Source organism: Camellia sinensis, chromosome 5 (genome assembly GCF_055761805.1).
Source record: "Camellia sinensis isolate YWXY chromosome 5, ASM5576180v1, whole genome shotgun sequence".
Classification (NCBI taxonomy): Eukaryota; Viridiplantae; Streptophyta; class Magnoliopsida; order Ericales; family Theaceae; genus Camellia; species Camellia sinensis.
Window position 1 is genome coordinate 46,463,495 of NC_138965.1, and position 24,162 is coordinate 46,487,656.

Consider the following 24,162-nt stretch of genomic DNA (forward strand, 5'->3'; position numbering starts at 1 on the left):
TCTAATGAAATATCAATGTAAAAATGAGTGTGAGAAAGATTCAAGATATGAAATTTATTACAAATTAGTGGTTATATATATGAAACATATTATGTAAAATTACTGTGTTATATATCTAAAAAATATTATACAAATTAGTGTTATATATTATGCAAATGTATGATAATTAGTTAGAATATTCTTCAATCCGTCAATCCGCCAAAAACCGCTCAAACTGCAATTTTTCAATCCGCTAATCCGCCATTCAGTTTGTAAATATACTCTCAAACCGCCCGAATCGCACTGCGCACACCCCTACTTATTATAATTTAGTCTAATTTATTAAGTATATTTTAAGTCCAAAAAAAATTAAAGAATGCCCAAATTAACTAAAAATAAATTAATCTATTAAAAAATTAAAAGACCCATTTAAAATAATTAGCATTGTTATTATTCACCAAAAAAAAAATTATTCACCCAAAAAAGCATTGTTATTCATTAAAAATGATTTTGCAAAAAAATTAAATTGTGCAAGTATGATTGATTTATTTGCTTCTAAAAATACAAAAAGAGTGAAAATCAAGCAATACTTATTAGTCATTGTAATGTAATGCTAAGTATTTTTTATGATTTTGACACAAATCTTTTTGTCCTTTACTTTCAAAAAAAAAATTTCATTCAATAAAAAAAATGTAAAGAGCCCCAAAAATTTATTAGTTGATTATCAACTTTGGACTCCGAAAATCTCAGGGCCAGGCTTGACCCGAGTACGACCTAGGCTGGCCCAACCTCAGGCCCAGTCCGCTGGCTGGCTGGCTGAGCTATCCTGGCATTGTGCTAGGCCATGGGCTATTTTATTTTTACACCCCTACTAGAAATCATGCACAACTTTTTGCTGACCGAGCCCTGCTAGAGACCGCCCAAGCTTTGCTATCCAATAAACCCACAATTCCTCTTGCTATCCATCTAATAAGAAGATGCATGTATATAACTCACTAAATATTAACCTGCATAAATTTTACATAAAAAATCTTTATTAAGTTTTCACATGGTTTGAAACAAAGTTCATTTCATAATTAAAATGTAAACCAATACAAAATGTTTTATTTCCTGAATCACAAGGAAATAGATTGTAACATTTTCTTCCAATCTAACAAAGTTCATCGATGACAATTTTACAATAAATAAATTTGTTAAAATTTGTAGAACATACCTGTTTCAGTCGCCTTTGGCGTCCGTAGTCCTAGTATACGACCCACCCTCTACAACTATTCTCTGAGCAGAAATTTCTCTGTTTATACAACAAAGCTTCATCACGATACATGAGCACTCTCCGTGTATGCCCGAGCAATTTTGATTCTTTCAATTACCAAGTACTATTATTGTATATCATGTAGCAAGTCAGAAAGTGTTTCCCTTTGCTTTTTCAAATACAGGGACAACATCAACTTCTAATTCTAGTAGTGAAAAGGTCAACGTGACGACTGATATCAGTGGAAAAAAAGTAGTGTTTATTTGCTCCTCTATTCACCTTTGGAAATGACAACAAAAACGTCATCAAGGGACCATTTCGTTGGTTTTGTTTTTTGCTCAGGATTAATTATGGCACGCTCAGCATTTGCAAGTCGATAACCAATCACAATTTCCTGTCTCTGACGACCCCTAATCATTATATCGTAAAAGCAGAGTTCTTCCTGGTCGTATAAATAAAATTCTGCCGGTTTGATGCACATTTCATTTCCCTGTGAAAAGTTACAAGTCAAATATGAATCTATGAGCATTTCACCATGTTTTTAGTAGATGCCTAAGTTAAAAGATTGAAATGTTGAATACAAGCAATCCAAAAGTGTACCAAAAATATCTTTTTTTATTGGTAGGCAAGTCATAAGTCTTATACTCAAAAAGCACTCCTAGCTACTAACACAGAAAATAACCTATCAAGTAGATCTAAATAAGTTCAAAGTTAGACTAAGGAATAACACAAATGGGCCAACAATTAAAGATATATAACACCACCCATCAAATCAACACTCTGATTTATCTCCAAAACCAGCTCATGGTTTTGAAATCAGCCCATGCTTTTGGAATACAAACAGCACACACATTTCTAGCACAAACAAGCTAAGGGTGATGCCACCATATCACCCTATAGCATCAGCAACACCTCCAGTGAAGAAGACACCAGCCAGGCACACATGCTCAAAAACCCCTCTCCTCTGTAACCAAAGCACACAAGATACATCCACCCTAGCTCTGGCAGTTAAAAGTTTTCGCTAGTCCGTCACATCCCAGCCCCCAAACCAGACCATGAATCACCTACTACTGTCTCCAACCATTGTCACTCAGGTAGAGGAAATCTCAATATAGCTCGAGTTACAGCAAATCTCCAAACACCTAACACCACCAGAAGGGTTTAGTAGCCCAGCAATCGAATTTGTGAAACTGCAACCAGCACTTCCCCCACACTCCATCTCATCCAAGCACTACACTGAACTATGATGGTGCCACGCATGGCACACTATTATAAATAGCCACCACACCATAGATCAGGACAGAAAATGAAGGTAAAGGTAGAAATCACTGATTGTCAACTCAGCAAAAAAGCCCAGGAACTATATACTCTACCTCCGGCCATGAAGAGATCCAAAAAGAGAAGGGATGACAAGAAACAAAAAGAGAAGGGATAACAAGAAACAAAACACCCTAAAAAATATATTCAATGACGCACAAGGGAAGAGCAGTGGGTTCTCTAAGGGAGAGAATTGGCTTGAAAACATTCCTCTTCTCCCATGGCAAGAAACCTTGTGAGAAACTCTAGAGAGAAAAGCTCTTAACTAGAGAGAGAAAAAAGTGTTTTATTAGCCCAATACTGGTACGACCATAAAGATGATTATTTTGGTTCAGCAAAATTATTGGAAGTTCTTCGCATTAACTTTGACGATCACATGTTTACCCCTACATGTACACAAGAGAGTGAAAGAGGGAGGGGGCACGTCTATACATTCAGCAGGATGCAGGGGCGGTCCATAGTGGTGAACCCACTAAGAGGCCAGGACGGACACGTGCCCCTCCTTTCTTCTAGAAACCTACTTGTTAGTTCAAAGTTTTGAAAATGTTTTCAACTTTTTCCGTTTTAAAATTATATACATATATATATATATATATGCCCTTACATTTTTTTTTCCCATTCTTCTTCCAACAAAACTCAACACACCATTAACTTGAACATGGATACAGATTTACTCATTACATAATTCACAAATAAATCTAATTTATGTATTTCAGAGATATTTCTTATTTTTATTTTCATTTCATGTTAAGTGGTTTTATTGTAGTGACAAATATGATATTGGAATAGTTTTGAAATATTGATAACTAATTTTTTTTTTTATCAAACTGAACTGTGTTCCAAACTGACTTAACTCAATAATTTATCTTAATATTTGTCCCCTTTTGACTAAAATCGTAGCTCAGCCACTGCCAGTCCCTAACCTAGGGCAAAGGAGGCCAGGGTCTCCCTAGATTTGTGGAATTCTGTTTGACTGGCTTCTTTCAAGATGAAAATTTTGTGGAATTAAAACAAATGGCCACCATAGAATTTTTGCATTATTATGTAGAAGTCCAGCCCCACATCACTTTCCACTAATTTGGATGCCAAAACTTTACTTAAGCCTTGAAAGTTGAACCCAAGGCTATGCTAAAATGATACCAGGATTTTTTAAACTTGACTGTCTAATTTATTATTTGTCATGCATAATCAAATACCAAACCAACCAACAGGGTACTTTCTACAATTCAAACCTATAGCAGGAAAACAAAGGGTCATTTAGTGATTAGATTTGAGGTAATCAAACCAAGACTCCTAACCACAACAGCACCTATATGGCTTATCCTACTACTACTTTTACTTTTCTTTTTCTTTTTGCCAACAATCTGGGACAAACTATTGTTGACTCGCTATAGATTCATAGAAAATATGGCACTGAGCAAGGCAAATTAACAAGAATATATATGTGCTTTGTTTGACATTGTTATGTATGCTCTTTATCTTTGAATTGAAGCTTTTATTTTCTTTTTCTAAAGTTGATATTTTCCATTATGTTATAATGTTAAATTAATTTTGTCAATCTAACCTGAACATTAATTTAGAGTTCGTAGTATAGTTAGTTAACATAATGCAAAACACATTTTTGGTTGTAAAAATTAATCTTGATAAACTTATATCCCCACATCCTTTCCTTGAATAAATTTATGGGACTCTTGGCAGGTTGTGTCTAATGTGCAATTGACAACAGATTTATAACTTTATGTTGCTTTTAAAATAATATTTTCACATTGAGATCTGTTCTCGGTGATCCCTTCATGACGACTGCTGGACCACAAAAGAAATCGTTCATTTGATAATCTGATGTACAAGCAAACTTAGGGCCAGTTTGATTGTGTTTTCGTTTTCTATTTTATGTTTTCATTTTTGAGAAACATAGAAAAACTTGTTTGGCCAACTAAAAATACGCCCATTTTAGTCCCCAATCCCCATTGTTCTGGCCAACTGTTTTTGGGAAGAAAAAAAAAATGAAAACAGCCCACCTTTTAGAAAACAGCCCACCTTTTGGTTGAGCAAGGAGGGAGAAATGGGACCAGTGTGGTTTTCTCTAACCATTATACTCTTGCTTATTATCTTAAGAGCATTGTTTGAATGGAAATATGTAAAGGGGTCCTCCCATTTTCAGTTTTACCCATAAAGGAAATGTGGGTCCAAAGGAAACTATCCCCATGCTGGACCTGTTTCATGCAGTTTCTTGCAAACTAGAAAAAGCAAGAGCTAAAAAAACTTTTTTTTTTTTTTTTTTTTTTCAGTTTATTTGAGTCATTTTTGCATCATAAGAAGTTGCACCAGTCTGGGTTCTCCTTTCCCTTTCATCCATTTCATTCCTAGCAAACAACTAGAGCTTTATCCATCACACCCCTCACCTCTCCTACCATTTTTCCATCCTATCGAAGCCTTGTAAATTGCTAAATGGCAAGAGATTTTATATATAATTCAATTTCCGAATGACATTTTTTTAACCATCACAATCAATTGTAACAATTCTGTCCTGAGCATAGTTGTCAAATCATGAATCGAAATGGCCTTGTACCAAATTGTGAATCGTAAAGATTCAATCTCTTCTAATTAGTTAGAAAAACATATCTACACATTTGGATATTAAATATATCTTATAAATATAAAATATTTAGACTTAAATTAATGAAAATATTATTTTAAATAATGTTCACGTGATCTAATAGGTAAGAAGTTAATTCTCATTTAAGATCACTATCTTACCTTTTCTCTTTTTAGATATTGCTTATCAACCATACTTAAAAAAGAAAGTAAACAAAGACAAACTCTCAATTAACCATAATTTAACAATGATGTTGATATTTCATAAGCATACATACCTTTACAAGTAACAATGACCTAATAATAAAGAACTTTGAGAACCATTAGGTTTAACTGACCTCACCCTTGTAATATTGAAGTATATTTATTTCAATAAAATAAAAATAGATAAATTCATATTGCAAGTTACTTTAACCTTAAACATTTTTAGAATATACATTATGATTCTTTTTTCACAGGAAAAAAAAAATGAGAAGAAAAGATTAAAAAGATGTTGGGTTTGATTGAATCTCATTAAAAACTCATTGATCTTCAAAATAACAACAAATCATGTTTATATTGGCTATTTTCGTACTAAACACTATAAGAAGTTGTATTATATCATTTTAACAAAAAAATAGAGAAAAAAAAGAATCAAATATGTTATACATAATAGTTTCAAGAATCGCATAAATCGTAAAAGGGTCCACATTGTCTCTAGTTAGAGATCAAGACTGGACCGTCTAGTCAGCTCCTTGGGCCCACTTTTGGGCCCCGCTTCGATGATCCAAAACGTTCACATTTTAGGGTTCATCGAGTACATTATCCCTGTAAAAACTCAACGAATCCTAAAATGTGAATGGTTCGGATAATAGAAGCGGGGCCCAAAAGTGGGCCCATGGAGCTGGCTGGACGGTCCAATCTTGATCTCCAACTGGAGACAAGCTGCACCCATCGTAAAAAGTGAATTTATTATGAATCATGCGATTCACTAGATATTCACTTCCAAAATAGATTCACCCATAAATTTGAATCAATTTTGTAAAAATTGCTAATTGAATCATGAATCGAATCGCGAATCTTAAGATTCTGATAACAGAGGTCCTAAGGTACAAGAATGTCATCCTTGTCGTAGTTTGTCTTTGTCATGTCTAGTCACATTAAATACGACTTAGCTGAACTATCAACCCAATAATATTTGATGTCCTATTCACACCTTGGTTCAATAGTTTTGACAAACAGAAAAACGAGGGAAAGAGGATGAGGAAAAGCTTGAACAGAAAACATATAATTTTCTAGTATGAATTATATAGACATTCTTAGAACAATCTTAAGGTTAAAAGTGCGGTATGGAAGGTACCTCTTCTGCAAAAAGTTCCTCAAGTACACGATTTATTTGTTTGTCTTCGGCTACCATAGCTAGCGCCATACTGACCAGCTCATTTGATAGCACATAATCACTAATTCTGGAGACTGAGACCAGGTTTCTAGTCCTAGAATCCAGGATCTCACTTATAATTATTGATTTGTCTGAAGCTTGCTGCATTTCACGGATCCAAGAGGTATGAGAGAATGCAGACAGCCGTAGAGAGCTAGTTTTTGTATCTTTGTAAGGGAGACGCTTTGACTGCAATCGACATGATAGAGGCAACTTTAATCATCACCAAAACGAATTCAATATGTACAGGCCCAGAAGAAAGAAAATTTAAAACATATAATCAACACAATAATTTCATAGAAATAGACCATCTTCGACTGCAATCTATCTTTGAAAAATAATCAAACTAAAATATTTAACAGTTTAATCATCGATAATGTATTCTCTATAATCATAACACAGAAAATAATGTAGGTAAACATTTTTTAAAGTGGATTTCAGTTTTATATGCATGAACAAAGACAAGCAGTAGTAATTACCTGAATATCTCGAATGAGAAGGAGGGTGGCAAGCGAGCGTGAGTCAGAATGTACAACAGAATCTTCTACAGACTCATCTGCAAGAATTAATATCTGTCTTCTTAGAGTTAGTAATTAGTCATAGCAAATGACTACAAATTAACAATATCATATTTTAAGATTCCATGTGGAAACCAAAAAAAAAAAAAAAAGGAATCAACATCACTGAAATCAACCACTTCTTCCACATGACGTGCTACAAGTAGGTTAAAAATGTTGGCAAGTTAAAAAGGTAAGTTGGTGGTAGCAAAAATTTTGGTCAAGACCATTAGGTTATGTTTGGATCATGGATTTGGGTAGAGATTTGAAAAGAGAAACGGAAAAGGTGAGTGAAATGTAGCTATATGTCATTTACATTCACCCACCATATCCCTTTCCCTTTCCAAATCCATGATCCAAACGCAACCTTGAAGAAACATCAACAGGCTTATATGGTTTCTTCAAAGATTGATTCCTTTGTAATTATTCCTTCAAAGAAACATCAACGGGTTTCCCATAGCATAAGCTTGGGGCTCTATGGTTTCTTCAAAGATTGATTCCTTTGTAATTATTCCTTTTCAATTTAATTTTTTTGAGTGAAATGTACCTAGCCTTTTGGAACATTAGCCCAATAAATCTGTCACCAAACCTAGAATAACATTGTTCTTAGTCAACTGTAACCTATGAATAATGATTCAAAATCCACCAAACCTTGTAGCAAAAGTTTAGAATCCTTGAATGATCAAAAACAACCAAACTAAACTGCAGCCCCAAATTTTAACTCCTTCCATCTCCTATTTACAAAGTAGCTTTTTAACCCCATAACATCTAATCCACAAATGCATGTACACACTCAAGAAGGGAAGGAAGGAAAATAAATCTAGAAACATAATCTTGACCCTTAGACCATCTCCAATCCTTCACATTTTCTTTCATCAAATTTAAATTTAATGAAAAAGTGCTAAAAAAATCATTTTTCATTAAATTTAAAAAGATGAAGCATTAGAGATGATTTTTTTCCCATCAAATTTGATAAAAGGGGAAATTTGAGATAAGAGGGGATTTTTAAAAAGATTTTGATGAAAATTTGATGAAAGGGTTAGAGTAGTTCATATCATATCAATCAAGCTTTTTACTCAAATTTGAAATCAAATTAGATGAAAAAAATTGGTGAAGGGTTGGAGATAGTCTTACAGAATCAAATGTTTCCAAGGGAAGACTCTCCAAATGACGTCTGATAACAGCATTCCCTTCACGATGGACAAGTTTAATGTTGCTGAGTCCAGAGATATCTAGTCCACCATCAGTCAATTTCCTTTCTCGTTCTTTTTCTGGAACCTCATTAAACATCCACAATTCTGAACCTGGAGCCAAGAATGCCTCCAGTACCTACAAACAATTAGCAAAATCCACAACAAATCAAAGATGATGAAAGTTTATTTATGTGCATTATTGATTAGTAAAAGACTGATCTGGAAAGTACAACATTAATGGTTATATGTACTCTATATGTAGATAGCTGTCAAATGGAATCTCATACATACATACACATATGTGTGTGTGTGACGTGATAGTATGGGATAAGATGGTGATATACAGTGAGTATTTTGTGAGGGTGAGTCACTGTGTACTTTATTTTTATTTTACAGAACCATGTAAATTCTTGTGTTCATTTTGCTGTGACCATTTCTGTTTTATTTTTTGCTTTCATTGCTTTGGTAGGTTTATTCCCAACCAGATAAAATATTGATTTTCCCACTACCTTGTTCTCGAGTGATTATTTGGTCGTCTTGGAACATTATCCACACCATTCATTTACCACTTGACATTTGTCAAGTTGTCTCCCAAAATATTAACAAAAAGTACTGGGTCCCACAGTTTTAACCAATAAATATCAAATTGGAACACCATTTGAATTTGCCCCAAGAGCACCACATAATTTTCCCTTGTTCTCAGCAATTTCCTTAACTTCCATATGACAATTCCTGAGCAATTTGTCTGAAAATGTTCAGCTTCAAGTGTTATGGCCGTTCAAGCACAGAACTTCAAATACTATTCTTCATATACTACGATTGAGTTTTTCTTTTTTTGGTCTCTCAAATCCTTACTCTTTAGGCATTGGGTGATTTCTCTCACATATGGCAAAGTATTTTTTAAGCATGATTTTGTTGTTCCTTTTATCCTTATTATACAATTTGATATTAGATATATTTTTACATTGTGTATTACACTATTTCATGTAGTTTTGCCTGGAAGATCTTCTTGTTCTACCAGGAGGCCAGTCACTTGATATGGGTTCTGTAATTTTGGATTTTTACAATGAGATGCATAAATATGCATATATGCTTTATATATAGCTTCATCAACCTCAAAACCCTCTTTTTCTACAATAAATATTGAAGCAAGATAATAAGGTGAGGAGAAAATGTGTCTGTAAGAATAACTTCCAAAGGTCGAAGATTATTTAGATAGCTATACAGATACAAATGAAGAAACGATAAATAACTTGGAGATAAAATATATATATATATATATATCAACTGAAACATGCATTTTTGTAGAGGCCTACTTTACAGACATGCATTTTGCTTTAGTAAAAATGTTTTCAAAGGTTCTCTGGATCCTTGATTTTTGTTTTTAGAATCCAATGTCACAATATTTCACCCAACTCATCTCATCAAAGGTCATTCTAGAATACACACCCTCAAAAGGGCGTAATACCATATGCAAGTTATGACATTTGTGGTTTGATCACCACAAATGTCATAACTAAATCCTTTTCAATCATATACCTATAAAAAAAATAATGAGTCATATCCAAACACCACATAAGATATAATCAAAGACTTTTTGAATCATACCCAGAATAATAATCACAATAGGTCATAACCAACATCACAATGAGTCATAACTAACACCACAATAGATCATAACCTATGAAGCACCGACACGTTCCCAGGTTCTGCGTACGAGCGTCGGACACGTGTCGGACACGGACACACGTCGGACATGCGGTAGACACGTGTCCGACACTCTCACTAACGTGTCTCCTTTTTTTTTTTTGAAATCTTCCAGTTTGGACACGCCATGGACACGGCGGGACACTTTTCGGACACTCGTGAGGTGGATCGAAGGAGCCCTAACTATTTTCCTTGATCGACAGAGAAAGAGAGAAAGGGATCGAGGGAGACAGAAAGAGAGAAAGAGATCGAGGGAGACAGAAAAGAGAGAGAGATCGAGGGAGGAGAGAAGACAGAAAAGGAGAGAGAGATCAAGGGAGAGGAGAAGCTAACCTGTTCAGAAGCTAAGGAGAGGAGAAGGTAACTCGTGAGGTGGATCGAAGAAGCCCTAACTGAGGTATTCTTCTTCTTCTCTTCTTCTCCTTCTTCTCTGTCTCCATCATCTCTGTTCTTCTTCTCCTCTTCATTTTCGTCTTCTCCTCCTCCCTTTCGTCTCTCCCTTTTCTGATCTCTCTCCCTCTGCCTTTTTGACTTCACATTCTCTCTCCTCTATCGTTTCTCTTTTATATTTTTTTTCTTCTCATTTTCTGGACTCAACATTTCTCTCTCCCCCCTCTTTTTTTTTTTTCTTTTTTCTTTTTTTTTTCTTTATCCTTATTTTTATGTTAAACTTAAAATTCATAAAATAATTATTTTTATTTAAAAAAACTCATTTTTATTAATTTTTAAAAAAAATATATTTATTAATTTTATTATTATTTTGATTGTATAAGAATTAATAATTTTATTTTTATTTTAGACATATAATAAATAAATAAAATTATATATATTAAACGTGTCCCTAGCGTGTCGTGTCCCCTATTTTTTGAAAAATTACGTTTTTGCGTGTCCGTGTCGTGTCCCGTGTCCCGTGTCCGTGTCCGTGCAACATAGATCATAACCAAAGACCATAAATGTCATGACTGGGGCATATGATACACTCCAAAGTGGGGTGTGTACTATAGAATTTCCCACTCATCAGTTGCAGCATTTCAGAAACATTCTTCTCTTGTTTGAATGGAATTTTTTTTGTCCCCTCAAAAGAGAAATTTTGAATTTCAGGTGACTCCAAGAGTTCACATGGTGTGAACTATGCCAGGAAGACAAACCAACCATACATGCATACACCATGCTGAGATACACAAGAAGAAAGAACTGCAGGCAGGTCATGGGCCATAGTACTTGACTTGACAGCTTGATTTGCTTGTGTAGAAAATCTACAAAAAATAGATAGGAAATGTCCAAAACACCTCTACAATGCATGCCTGTGCATAGGAAAATCCTATTTGTACACCATGAATTCACTCAATACACACCATCTTCTAAGTTCACAGCACACCACCCCAAATTTGAACTTTTTGAAATAATCCCAAAATAACCTCTTTTGCTCAAAATGTCTAACCCTAACCCCAATGTAGCCGCCGTCATTCCCCAACACCGTCGCCCCTCTCCCAGGCCCGTCGTCCCTCTCAGCCCCATTGTCCAACCTCGAAACCACCCCCATACCCCCTCCTACCCCACCGCACCCCACCAACTCCATCATTCGCTGCCAACAACTCCAACCACAAAGATAGATCGCGACGCGATCGAGAGAGATCACGGGGTAGGAGAGGGATGCGGGATGGGGGAGATTATGTACGAAATGGAAAGCAAAAAAGTGTGAAATATAGGTGAAATATAGTTTCACGCACCTTTTCTGTTTCCTTTTCCCTTTCTAAATCTCTATCCAAATCCATGATCCAAACACAGCCTTAGATTATGTGATTTGTTGACTAGCGAAGGGCAGAGAAAGTCGTTGAAGAAGATGGCGACAATGACAAGGGCCAACACGGATGATAGCATCAGTGGCAGCGACAGTGGGTGGTGGCTAGGGTTATGTTATGGCGAAGGTGGGGTGGCTGGTGGCTGATGTGTACTGAGAAGTTGGATGGCTGGTGATGAAGGGACAAAAATATAATTTCCTTAAGGGAGAAACATTGAATAAAAAAAATTTGCGAGATGGTGTGAACTGAGATAAATAGTGGTGTGCAAATAGAATTTTCCCTGTGCATATTATTCCCCATTTCCTAATCCTTCATGCACAAATGTAAGGGCTAATAATCATGGGTTTCATAATCTGATGGTTACAACTCTTTATTGATGGTTTCCACAATTTATAGTTGCTCTTGGAAGTCGCTATTTCTTTAACCTTTTTTAGAGCCCTCAGAAGCAACATTCTTAGTTTAGTGAAAAGGAAACACTTATAATCATATTTCCTCATGCACTTTTCTGGGCTATTGAGAAAAAAGATAAAAACTATCTTATGTTTAAAAATCCAGGTTTGTTACAGAAACTGTGACTTGTCAGATGCCTATTGCATATAGATATTCTTGACGTAAAATATATCATTGGGATTCTAGTTTTTGAATAATATGCCAACCAAATTGCTTTTGTCATTATGCTCCTTTTTCTTTTGTTGAATTGAAAAGTAAAATCATTTCTTTAAAAGGTAAGAGGGGGCTACCCATGTGCAAGGAACAAAACAGAATCTTTTGTTGTCATTATGTTCATCATTGTTCACCTCATTTCTCTCCTCTTCTTTTTTAACAGAGATTTTTGGCCGTTGCTCTGAAATAGACACACTAGCGAAGACAGCTGAGGTCTACTCATGTTTTTTATAAACTCCCTGCCAGTTTATACATCAATAAAATAACACTACTTGAGGAACCATGTGAGAGTGGTGCAAGGTGTGGTGTGTGGGGCTCTGAAGGCAAGGAAAAGAACACTACGTATGATGAACCAATTACCATTATCATGTCATCAATGTCCCGTCGCCAGCCGCAGAAAAGTATCTTCTCTGGATATTTTGGAGGGTCCTGTATCTTGGGGAAAAAACCCCTACATACCTGCAACAAGGATGCAATTCAGATGGTACAAGAAACTACAGTTCAGATACAAAGTCTAGTGCACTGCCCTAATTATGTCATTTCAACACAAAGGCTAATATCATTTCTCTCTTCAGATTGAGAGACAAAAGTATCCGTGCTCTAATAAAAAAAAAATTTTTCCATTTTTAAAATTTAAAAAAAAAAAAATCCATTTATACACATTGATGCAAACAACTTTTGATGCTCATCGACAATTTTAACTTGGCTAGTTTTCTACTCTACAAGAATACAAAAAAAGCCACTCCTGTTTAAAAACAGCACATAAATGATGCATCACCACAAACCACCAGGATAGCATCGGTGTCTGTAGCTCAATCAATATTTTGCAATACATCACATACTGAGTTTTACCCAAAAATGACAAAACTAACTTGTTCTAAAAGAACAAAATAACCTCCTTTTTTTTTCTTTTTTTTTTTTTTCCCCCCCTTTTCTTTTGTTAAGTACGAATATGTTAAAGAACAAAATCGAGTTTACTTAAATACAGCAATAATGACTCATTCAGAAAGCCTAATATGACCTCATATCAATTAGAACAAATAAACCAAACCAAATCTGAGTCTCGTGTCCAAATCATGTAGAGTCAGCTACACGATTCCTTTTTCGTCATTCCACTGTCAAGGGCTATACACTTTGTTAAATTAAATAAATTCATATATATATATATATATATTTTACCATCACATCTCCTGCCAGTTCATGTCTTCCCTCCCCCTAACATTTCCATTTATAATGATTATATTACTCTTCCTTACCATGTTTTTACTGGTCTTTGTTGTACATGACCAAACGATCTTAGCCTTCTATCTAGCAACTTTTTTTTTTTTTTTGGTTGATAAATATGCAAACTTTATTAGAAAAATATCAAAATGATGCAAAGAATTCAAAAATTCAGTCCCTAAAGGGAAACATGCTAAAGATATTAAATCCTCTACAAAATCTACGAAAGCCAAAACATCCAGATCAACCAGCCTTGTAACCCAATTATATAACACCATAAGCAACCGTCTCTCCATCTAAGGAATCGAATGAGACACCCCTTAGAATACTCATCTATTGTGCTCCAACCAAAGAAGCCACATTAAACAGTGAGAAGCAATCATCCATGCCTTCCGATGCCTCCTACCAGCCCTACCCCCAGCCCAACTATGTAAAACTGCCAACACAATACCTAGTTGCACCCATACCAAGCCAAAAGTCGCAACAATAAACATTCATAACCGAGAAGCAACTGGACAATGAACAAGCAAATGGTCCACCAACTTGGCATCACCACAACACAAACAACACTAATTCACTAAAATATGCCCATACCATATTAAATTATCAATCGTCAGAATATGTCCTAAAGTCGCTATTCACACAAAGAAAGCTATCTTGGAAGGCGTGCCCGACACCCACACACATTTCTGTGGAAGAAACCTGTATCAACGTGAACATGCGCACCATAGAATGAAGACATAGAAAAAGGCCCTTTAGAATCCGGGCAAACCCAAACCATAGAATCCTCCCCTACACCCCCAATTTGCAACCCGTATAAGAAATCCAAAAACTCCACTAGCTAATCCACTTCCCAATCCTAAACATCTGGACGCAACCACACATTCCATACAACTGCCTATCCCTGTCCAATTTGAACCTCCCCCACCATAACCTCAAAATCTTCTGCAATCCCAAAAATCAAAGGGAACATCTACTCTAAAGGAATGTCACACCACCACCTATCACGTCAAAAACAGACTCTATCCCTTACCCCTACTTTCAGCTGAACCAGCCGCTAAAACTCCTCCCAACCCAACCAAATTCCTTTCCAAACACTCCGACCATGAGACTGCCCCACCCTTCCCAAACACCACCCTCCCTCTTCCCAAACCATACTTCGCCACAACCACCTTCCTCCGCAAATGCTCCCTTTCCCCCACAAAATGCCACAAGCACTTGCCCAACAAAGCCAAGTTAAACATGACCAACCACCTAGCCCCCAAGCCCCCTTTCTACTCTGGAACACACTTGATCCCAAGCCACCAAAGGGGAATGAGAAACCTCCCCCTCATCGCCCCATAAAAAGTCTCGTTGCAACTTCTCGATCCGCTTCACAACTGCCACTGGAATCATGTGAACAAACATAAAATAAGTGCGGATACTCGACAAAACACTTTTGACCAAAGTAACCCTCCCTCCTTTTGATAAATATTGACGTTTTCATCCTGCCAACTGTCGTTGCACCCGCTCCACCACCCCATCCTACACCCCTCATGCCTTGAAAGAAGCTCCCAATGGTAGATCAAGATACGACACCGACAGCGAAGGCACCTTGCACCCCAAAATTGCTGCCAAGATTGGCAGCCATTTCACCTCTCCAACCAGGATTAATTCAAACTTTGAAAGATTAACCCAAAGTCCCGACACAACCTCAAAACACAACAATACACACTGAAGAGGTCCAATCTGATCAACATCCGCATCACAAAATATAAGTGCATCATCTGCGTAAAAAAGATGTGAAACAAGCAATGAAGCAGATCCAGAACCCACCTCAAAGCCCTAAAACAAACCTCCATGAACCCCCCTCGACAGCAAATGCCCCAAAGCCTCCATTACCAATATGAACAACAACGGGGATAAAGGGTCACCCTACCGCAGACCTCAATATGTAGGAAAGAATCCCACTGGACAACTATTGACCAAAATAGACATCTGCACAGTAGATATACAAAAATGTATCCACCGCCTCCAAGTAGCCACAAAACCCATCCTCTTTAACGTATACAACAAAAACTCCCAATTAAAATTGTCATATGCCTTCTCAATGTCTAGTTTGCAAATGATCCCCTCCTTCCCTTGCCTCAACCTCGAATCCACACACTAATTGGCTACCAAAACCACATCCAAAATTTGCCTACCACCCACAAAAGCATTCTAAGACTCAGAAACCACCCCTTCTAACACCCCTCCCAGCCAATTTGCCAAAACCTTAGCCAACAATTTATACACACTAGCCAAAAGACGAATGGGTCAAAAGTCCCGAATATCCTCCGCCCCACCCTTCTTTGGAATCAACGCTATAAAAGTGGCATTCAAACTTTTCTCAAACTATAACGTCCGATGAAACTGCTCAAACATAGCTAGAACATCCTCCCTCACCACTCTCCAACAATGATGGAAAAAAGATATGGAGAAACAGTCCGGCCTCAGCGCCTTATCCCTAGGCATACTCTGCAACGCCTTAAACACCTCTTCTTCCATAAACGCCCTCTCCAACAAAGTGCAATCCACCTTTGAGATAGCATCAAACAAAACCCTATCCAACCACGGTCTCCAAACTCCCCGATCCAACCGAAATAAATGCTCATAAAAACCCACTATAGCCCCCCTAATCTCCTCCGATGACGAGAACTCCAACCCATTCACCCACAATTTCCCTATCTGGTTCACCCATTGATGCGTATTAGCTAAATGATGAAAGAATCTCATGTTCCGATCTCCATCCTTCTGCCATAGGCATCCAGACTTTTGACGAAAGCTAATCTCCTATATACGATCCGCCTGCCCAAATTCCTTTCGAGCCACATTCCGACGAGCCATATCCTCTTCTAACAAGATCCCCACTTCCTCTTTCTCATCCAACCCCTATATAACTGCTAAAGCATTTGCCTTCTAAGTCTTCAACCGCCCAAACACCTCACTGTTCCACCACCTCAAATTAGACTTGAGAAGCTTCAACTTCTGAGCTAGGTGGCAACTAGGATCTCCAAACACACTGCAGTTGCCCCACCACCCCTGGACTTTCTCTCCAAACCCTTCAAACACAAGCCACATATTCTCAAATCGAAATGGCATCGGACCACTCCTAATCCCCCACTATCCAATAAAACTGGGCAATGATCTGAGACAAGACAATGCAACCTCAATTGTGTCACTTGTAAAAAATGGTCCTCCCAATATCCAATAACCAGGAACCTATCAATTCAGGACATCACCCTGCCCCCAAACCAAGTATAACCACCCCCTTGAAGTGGCAAATCCACCAATTCCAACTCATCAATAAAAGAAGAAAAAGCCCGCATAGAGCCTGACACTGAACTTGCCCCCTTTTTCTCCTCCATACGTCGCACCACATTAAAGTCACCACCCACACACTAAGGAACCCCTCATCGAAAAGCAACACACTATAACTCCTTCCAAAAACTAGCCCATTCCAAACCTCTCACAGGGCCATAGACCCTAGTGAAGGCCCATCGGTAATCATCCACAACACTGCGAAACAAACAAGATATCGAGAAAGCCCCCACCTCCACGTCCTCCTTTTCCACCACCCGCCAGTCCCAACAAAGAAGAACACCCACTGCCACCCTCATCGCTAGCAAAAAAGTTCAATCCACACAACGCTCCCCCCCCTCTCCCCAAATGGCTCCCTAATGGTCTCCCCTCAAACTTATTTTTAATTGGTGTTATTCCTACTATTTTACAAATATATTCATTTCTAATTTTATTTTTCCTAATCTTACCACACATCCATCTAAGCATTCTCATCTCAGACACTCACATTTTATTTTGTAAAGCATCTTGATTTCATAGTTGTTCTATAAAAAATTTAGTTCAATTTTGTTGATATTCGTAGATTACATAATGTGGTAAAAGCACTCCTTTACTTGAACCAACCTACATTAATTTGATAGATCACATCATCACCAACCTCTCTATTCTTGTTAACAATCAAACCTAGGAAAGAACAAATTTCACTCTTTGTTATCTCCATGTTTTCAGTCTTCACTTTTCCATTATTTCTACATCTATTGTTACTAAAGTTACATTCTTTTTATTAGTTCTTACAATTTCAAACCTTTTTGACTCAAGTTTTTGTCTTCAAAATCTTGATTTAGTATCAATTCCTCCATTAGTTTCATCCACTAAAACAGAGGACATTATCTGCAAAATAGAACATCATTCTGAAAATATTTAGTTACTTCATCCATGACTAAGGCAAATAGATAATGACTCAAAGCCGACTCTTGTTGCAATCTTACAATCATTGAAAATTCATTAGTTTCTCTTGCAGGTGATCTAATTGATAGTCATAGACCCATCATACATGTCCCTTATTGCATTAATATGCCCCTCGGTCACACCCTTGTTTTTTAATCAACAACCATATTATATCTCTAGCCCCCTGTTATAAACTTTTTCTAAGTCAATAAAACTATATGAAGATCTCTCCTCTTGTCATTGTACTTTTCTATCAATCGTCTTCGTAGATATATCGCTTCCATACTTGATCTACCAAGCATAAATCCATACTAATTCTTTGACATTGTTTTTATAACTCTTAGGTGATACTCAATCACTCTCCCACAATTTCATTATATGACTCATCAACTTAACACCTCCATAGTTCGTAATTTTAGATATATACTTTATTTTTATGTAGTTACTGAAATACTTTTCACCACCTGTTAGGTATTTTTCTATTCATTAGAATCTTATTAAACAATTCTGTTAACCAAAACACCCTCTCCTTACCTAAGGATTTCCATGCCTAAATAGAGATACAATATGGTCCTAATGTCTAACCTAATTTCATCTTCTTTAGTGCATATTCCACCTAAAACTCCTTCGTTCGACAACAAAACTTACATCATCTAGTTAACCCCAAGGGGTTGACCTAGTGGCAAGGTCTTAAGTATTGGGGGTGTGCTCCCTCCAAGGTTCAGGCATCGAAACCTCTTAGGTGCTAACAATTCCTTGGAGTCATCGGACTGGGGGAAAACTTTTGAATTAACTATGGTGCACTTGTAGAAAACTTCTTGCCGAGGGCTGTGCACGCCTGGGAATTAGTCGGGCTTTGATCCGGACACCCCAGTGCCAATCAAAAACCAAAAACTTATTATCTAGTTCCATCAATGTTCTCATATTCTTCCTTCCTAAGCATAAGATATAAGATGATTTTCCACAGCTAAATCTACGAAGTTAAAACTTATGTTTAAATTTGGGGCATTTGTATCAAGGCAAAGTAAATATGAACAATTTATAAATGGAAGCATATGATATCAATCAACTAAAAACAGATTGTGTATCCCGGCTGCAAGGTCATCAAAATATCGTAATATAAATCCCATTCTGCTTCTACATTTTAGCAACTGAAGAAAGCTGACCTCTGGCATGGGACTGGGTTCATAGGTGTCATCATCCTCAGCTATGACAAGGATTTCATCACCTTCCTTCAGAACATATTTATCGTCTGGATTTAATTTTATCCTCCCACCCTCTGCAGCAACCTTGACTCCACAAGGAATTGCATCAGGGAACGAAATAAGTACGTCCTCAAAACAAAGGCCATCCAATTGAGGCCACCTTTTGATGTAAAACTCAGCATTTTCAAACCCCAAAATATCCTCCCATATCTGCCAAAAATAATGACAACAATAACAAATATTTACTATAACGGTAAATTTCACTTTTGAACAACTAATGATAGTCTGCATTAATCAGACGTTATATCAAACAATTGTCAAAAAAAAAACATATAAGTCAAAAATATTATATTCTATCAGAGTGCATGTGCTAAAAGTGTGCAAAAATTTGGAGAATTAAAACACAAATATCGTCTTGGGAACTTGGTTTCTGAAGACACCAGTACTATCCGGCACTATCCCTAAGCTTTCCATATCGAAGAAAAACAGGACTCTAGTACAAGTTGACAGTTTTTACATGATTAATTACACTAAGATAAATTTCCATAAATAAAAGGATGACTTGAGCATTCCACTTATAATAATTTTCGCTAGTTAATCCTAGATAGAAGAAAACCAGTCCCATGGTAAGACCCCATCACAGTTAACCTATGGCATCTATGTAAAGCATATCCAAATAAGTATGACATTTAGAGCATGTGGCATACCATGTCAGCAAACCCATTCCCTTCCAGAACCATTACAATGTTAGGAATGACAATGAAAAGAAAAATAATATGTTCACATATCACTACTGCAGACCAGAAGAAAACAGCTGCGCTATAGACGAAAGCCCCAATAGTAGCCAACGGCTCAGACATCAACAGTTTTGACAAATAGGGTGCACCTTTAAATTAAAGCCAGTCAAAGGCAACACCAACAGAAGCAAATGGTAACATTTATAGAGGCAGTGATGCCTTGCAAGAATGAGCAACTCATTCAATCAAAAATAGTGGTATCATAATTACTGGCCCTCCTTAAATCTTCTTGTACTTACGGAGTCAAACTTTTCATGACATTTTAGTATTCAAAATGAAATCAATATCACAAAACAAAACAGTGGATTAACAGTGGAAACAATGACAACCATAAGCCCTTTTGAGTCACACTCACCCATCAAGGGGGAGATTGTCACTAGCCTCCATTAAACAGTTAACTTTAGCCATTGCAGATACCACATTATATGAAGTGTAACTAAAGCACATTTAACAGACCTGTGCAAGGCCTGGCTGGAGAGCACATTGTATCATCAACCGTCCAATCACATCATGTGCAACAACTGTTTCAATGAGTTCTCCTCCAACAAGCTTCACCAAGGGCTCATTGTCAAGATCACTCATTTCTACAACAACATGACTTCTCAAGCCCTCTTTTACTCCTGTGAGACTAAGCACAACCCTCAGAGCACGTGCATCACTCTAATAAGAAATTACGGAACGAGTTAAGAATTCTTTTGGAGAAATTGTACGACCAAGAACAAAGAAAATTTAAGAAATTGGAAAGTGAAAAACCTGATCTGCATTTTCATCAGATGCTAATACAATGATAGCACGCGCCTTCGAAACTGAAACCTGGCAATCAAGAACAAGAATCAATACAAATGACAACTAACAATCAACAAGAGATGCAAAGAGAAAGGGGTATTTTAATAAGAGCATAATGCACATTGAATTTTTTACTTGAAACGTACACTAGACACCCAACCATTACATAAACACAAAAAGGATAAAGAGACAAGAGAGGGGATGGTGGGAGAACAAGGGGAAATAGAAGATAATGGATACCTTCTTTAAGTCGGCAAGTATAAGAGGACTGCCACTTCTACATATAACAGATGTCCCCATGAAGTCAAATTCCAGTTTTGCTATATCCATCTCCATTTCCTCTTTGTCTCGTTCTGCAAGTACAACAACAACACCGCCACCAAGGCTCTTATTTGCTATTGCTAGCTGCTTCAAAAGTGAACCCTGTGATCAAACATTGGCTCTTACTTCTCTACTCTTAATGGACATTTCAATCTCAAGGTTCACACAGTAAATTCTTCCTTAGCAGTTAACACAATAATGCTCAGTTGCAAAGAAGTCATGTCAAGTGCAGGTCAATAGCTTGTGGTGTTCTCTTTTCACTTGCAAATACATATATAAAATAACTCTAGCAACTTATCCAAGCACAAATATTAAGTCCATGTATCATAAATTTAATGATAGAGTTGAGTGGTGGAGAAGAAGGATTCATATAGCCAATCCCATTTGATGGGACTTAAAGCTTGGTTTGGTTTGATTTGGTTTAGTTTATCATAAATTTAATTTAACTAAGGAGACACACTGCTCATAAGAAGATCTATTTTAAAAAAATTATCCCTTATTCTGCTCCATGAGATGGATTCAGTAACTCTAACTACACAGAGTTCTATGGAGCACCACAAATTTTGTGCTTCCTACAAATTTATCAACCAAAATGTACAGCTTGGTTTGATATCTCCAGAAAAAGAAAAACACCAGTTTTAACTACTTGAACCACTTAAAGGCCACCGTAAGAACTGTGGGTGGCTTTTGCTTTCTCAGTTTTTACTTTCAATACATCTCTCTCTCTCTCTCTCTCTGTGAGAAAAAAATTGCCTCCTGTGGTGATTCTGGAGCAGTTTTTCTTCCAGTAAACCACATCGTACCCGGTCTTCTCCATTTTCTCTTTCTTGTTTTACTTCTTCTCAGCAACAAAAGTAATGGGAATCTAGGGTTTTCTTTTTGAAACCAAAGGGTTTTATGAAATTGTAACAAGATGTTAAGGGCAATGGGATGGTTGTCTAGAGAAAATTGGATCCAAAGCTTTTGGAGCCTCTTCTTCTTTTTTTTTGTTTTTTTGATTGGCAACAACAAAAAGAGAATATTATTAATGAAAAGAAAGATTACAGGAAACAAGAGGACACGGAGTCCCTTAAAGAATAAGAAAATCGATGGGCCTGTACAATCTCAAAGACCCCAAAGGCTTTTTCAAACATCACCATCATCTTCTTCATGGAAATAGACTGCACTGAATTCATTGATGCCAAACAGGTCCTCGGCATTATTCATTAAGTAACAAGACTATCTTTAAAACATCCCAGAAACTCATATATAAAGATCATAAGCCATAATAATATCCTGAAGTGAACTCCAAGGCAGTATTTAGTCAACCCTCCAAGCCTTTAATACACTTGAAGCCTAACAATGAAAAGTTAAACCAAGAATGTTGCATCAAGTTCAAAAGTAATTTAGGGAATTACCAATTTGTCACTCCATCCAAGAATTAGTATGTGGTTACTTTCAATGACTTCACTTTTCCCTTTCCGCAATGAATCCACCTTCTCTGAGATAGCATCTGAAACAAGCCCTAACATCATGGCAAATATCAGCATACCTCCTGCACTAACAGAGACTGAAACGATCCTTGGCCCAATGCCAACTCTGTCAGCATGATTTCCGGAGTCTGCCACAAAAGTCCATGACAGCCAAAGAGCTTCAGCAAAGCTACTGTCACTGACAGCATAGAGTGCCAAGCCACCAAATCCTATAAGAAATATAGTGGCAAGGAGAAGAGCAAGCAGCTTTGCATAAGGATAGACCGAGAAACACACGTCCACCATATATGCAATTCTTTTCTTCAAGGGAACCTCCTCCTTGCTATCCTTTGTCATTTTTAACAGATTCTTTAACCGCTGAGCATAATGAATATATTTGTACAAGGCAAATGGCACAATGAGAGTAAACAAAACAGTAGACAGAGCAATAGTTCTACTGTCAGTGCTGCCAAAACAAAAGAACGAGCTCTCATTTTGTGGTTCCAAAACTTGAATGCTGTCCTTATGAACATCATCTTTGTGGTTACACCATCTACGAAGGTTCCTATTCTCTTCCTGCAAGCAAATTACCACCAACCATATCAAAAAACATCTGTTATACGATTTATTCACCATAACTAAATCAAATTAAGAAACCATAATCCTCAGGTTGGCAGCTGTGCACTTCTTAGCTTTGCTTAAGGCTGTGTTTGGTTCATGAATTTGAAGAGGGATTTGGAAATGGAAAGAGAAAAGTTGTGTGAAACTAGGTGAATCAAACACAGCCTAAACTCAAGTAGATCAGGTATTAAGTACTTTTTTTCTTTGATAAGTATGAAGGTTCGATTAATGAAAAATTCAATATTCCACATTTTAATGTCTTTTCTTTCTTTTTCTTTTTTCCCATCAAACTCTCGGTAACCAACTTAAGTAGTATGTGAGTTTTAGATTTGTCTACAAATGTAGCTGTCGCTTGGGACAGTAAGAAAGTCCGAGATTCAAGGTTCAAGTCAATGGAGCGACTGAGGTCCTTTCATTGTAATTTAACACATCCTATCTTTTGTCCAAAATATATATATATATATATATAAATACCTGCAGATTTGCGACTTTAGTGTGCAAACAAATTGTACAAGACACCGATAGTACACAAGTAAGTGCGAGCTGCATAGAAGAATCAATCACAACAATCAGAAACATAGCATGAAAAAACTTTGACCTAAACGTGAACACGTTCTATGTTCAGTTTGCAGGACAAAAAAAAAAATGCAGCTAAAGGAAATACAATTCATTTAGGCTGCGTTTGCTTCATGAATTTTGATAGGGATTTGAAAAAGGAATGGAAAAATTAGGCAGTGTTTGGTTCATGGATTTAGGTAAACTGCGTTTGATAGGAGAATTTTGAAAGTGATTTAAAAAAGAAAAGGCAAAAAGTGTGAAATTAAATAAAATATAACTATATTTTATTCATATTTCACCTGTTTTTCCTTCTCTTTTTTAATTTCTTTTTAAATCTCCAACCAAACACAACGATAGCGATTTAGAAAGGGATTTGAAAGGAAATAAGTCTCAATATTTTCCAAATTACAACCCAAATTCATAAACCATACGCAACCCAAACTCATAAACCATA

The 24,162-nt window shown here is 36.7% G+C and overlaps 1 protein-coding gene across 1 annotated transcript; it reads right to left on the reverse strand.

The window, feature by feature from the left end:
* Window positions 1–1,028: 1,028 nt before the first annotated feature.
* On the reverse strand, window positions 1,029–23,814 carry LOC114291986 (ion channel protein). Its single transcript, XM_082868770.1, has 11 exons — window positions 23,625–23,814; window positions 22,476–23,105; window positions 20,998–21,180; window positions 20,725–20,784; window positions 20,428–20,631; window positions 19,136–19,384; window positions 12,843–12,941; window positions 8,252–8,446; window positions 7,040–7,132; window positions 6,483–6,749; window positions 1,029–1,721 (listed from the first exon to the last, which is right to left on the reverse strand). Exons 1-11 carry the CDS (start codon window positions 23,727–23,729, stop codon window positions 1,503–1,505), a joined length of 2,304 nt encoding a protein of 767 aa, XP_082724896.1. The 5' UTR covers window positions 23,730–23,814; the 3' UTR covers window positions 1,029–1,502.
* Window positions 23,815–24,162: the final 348 nt, after the last annotated feature.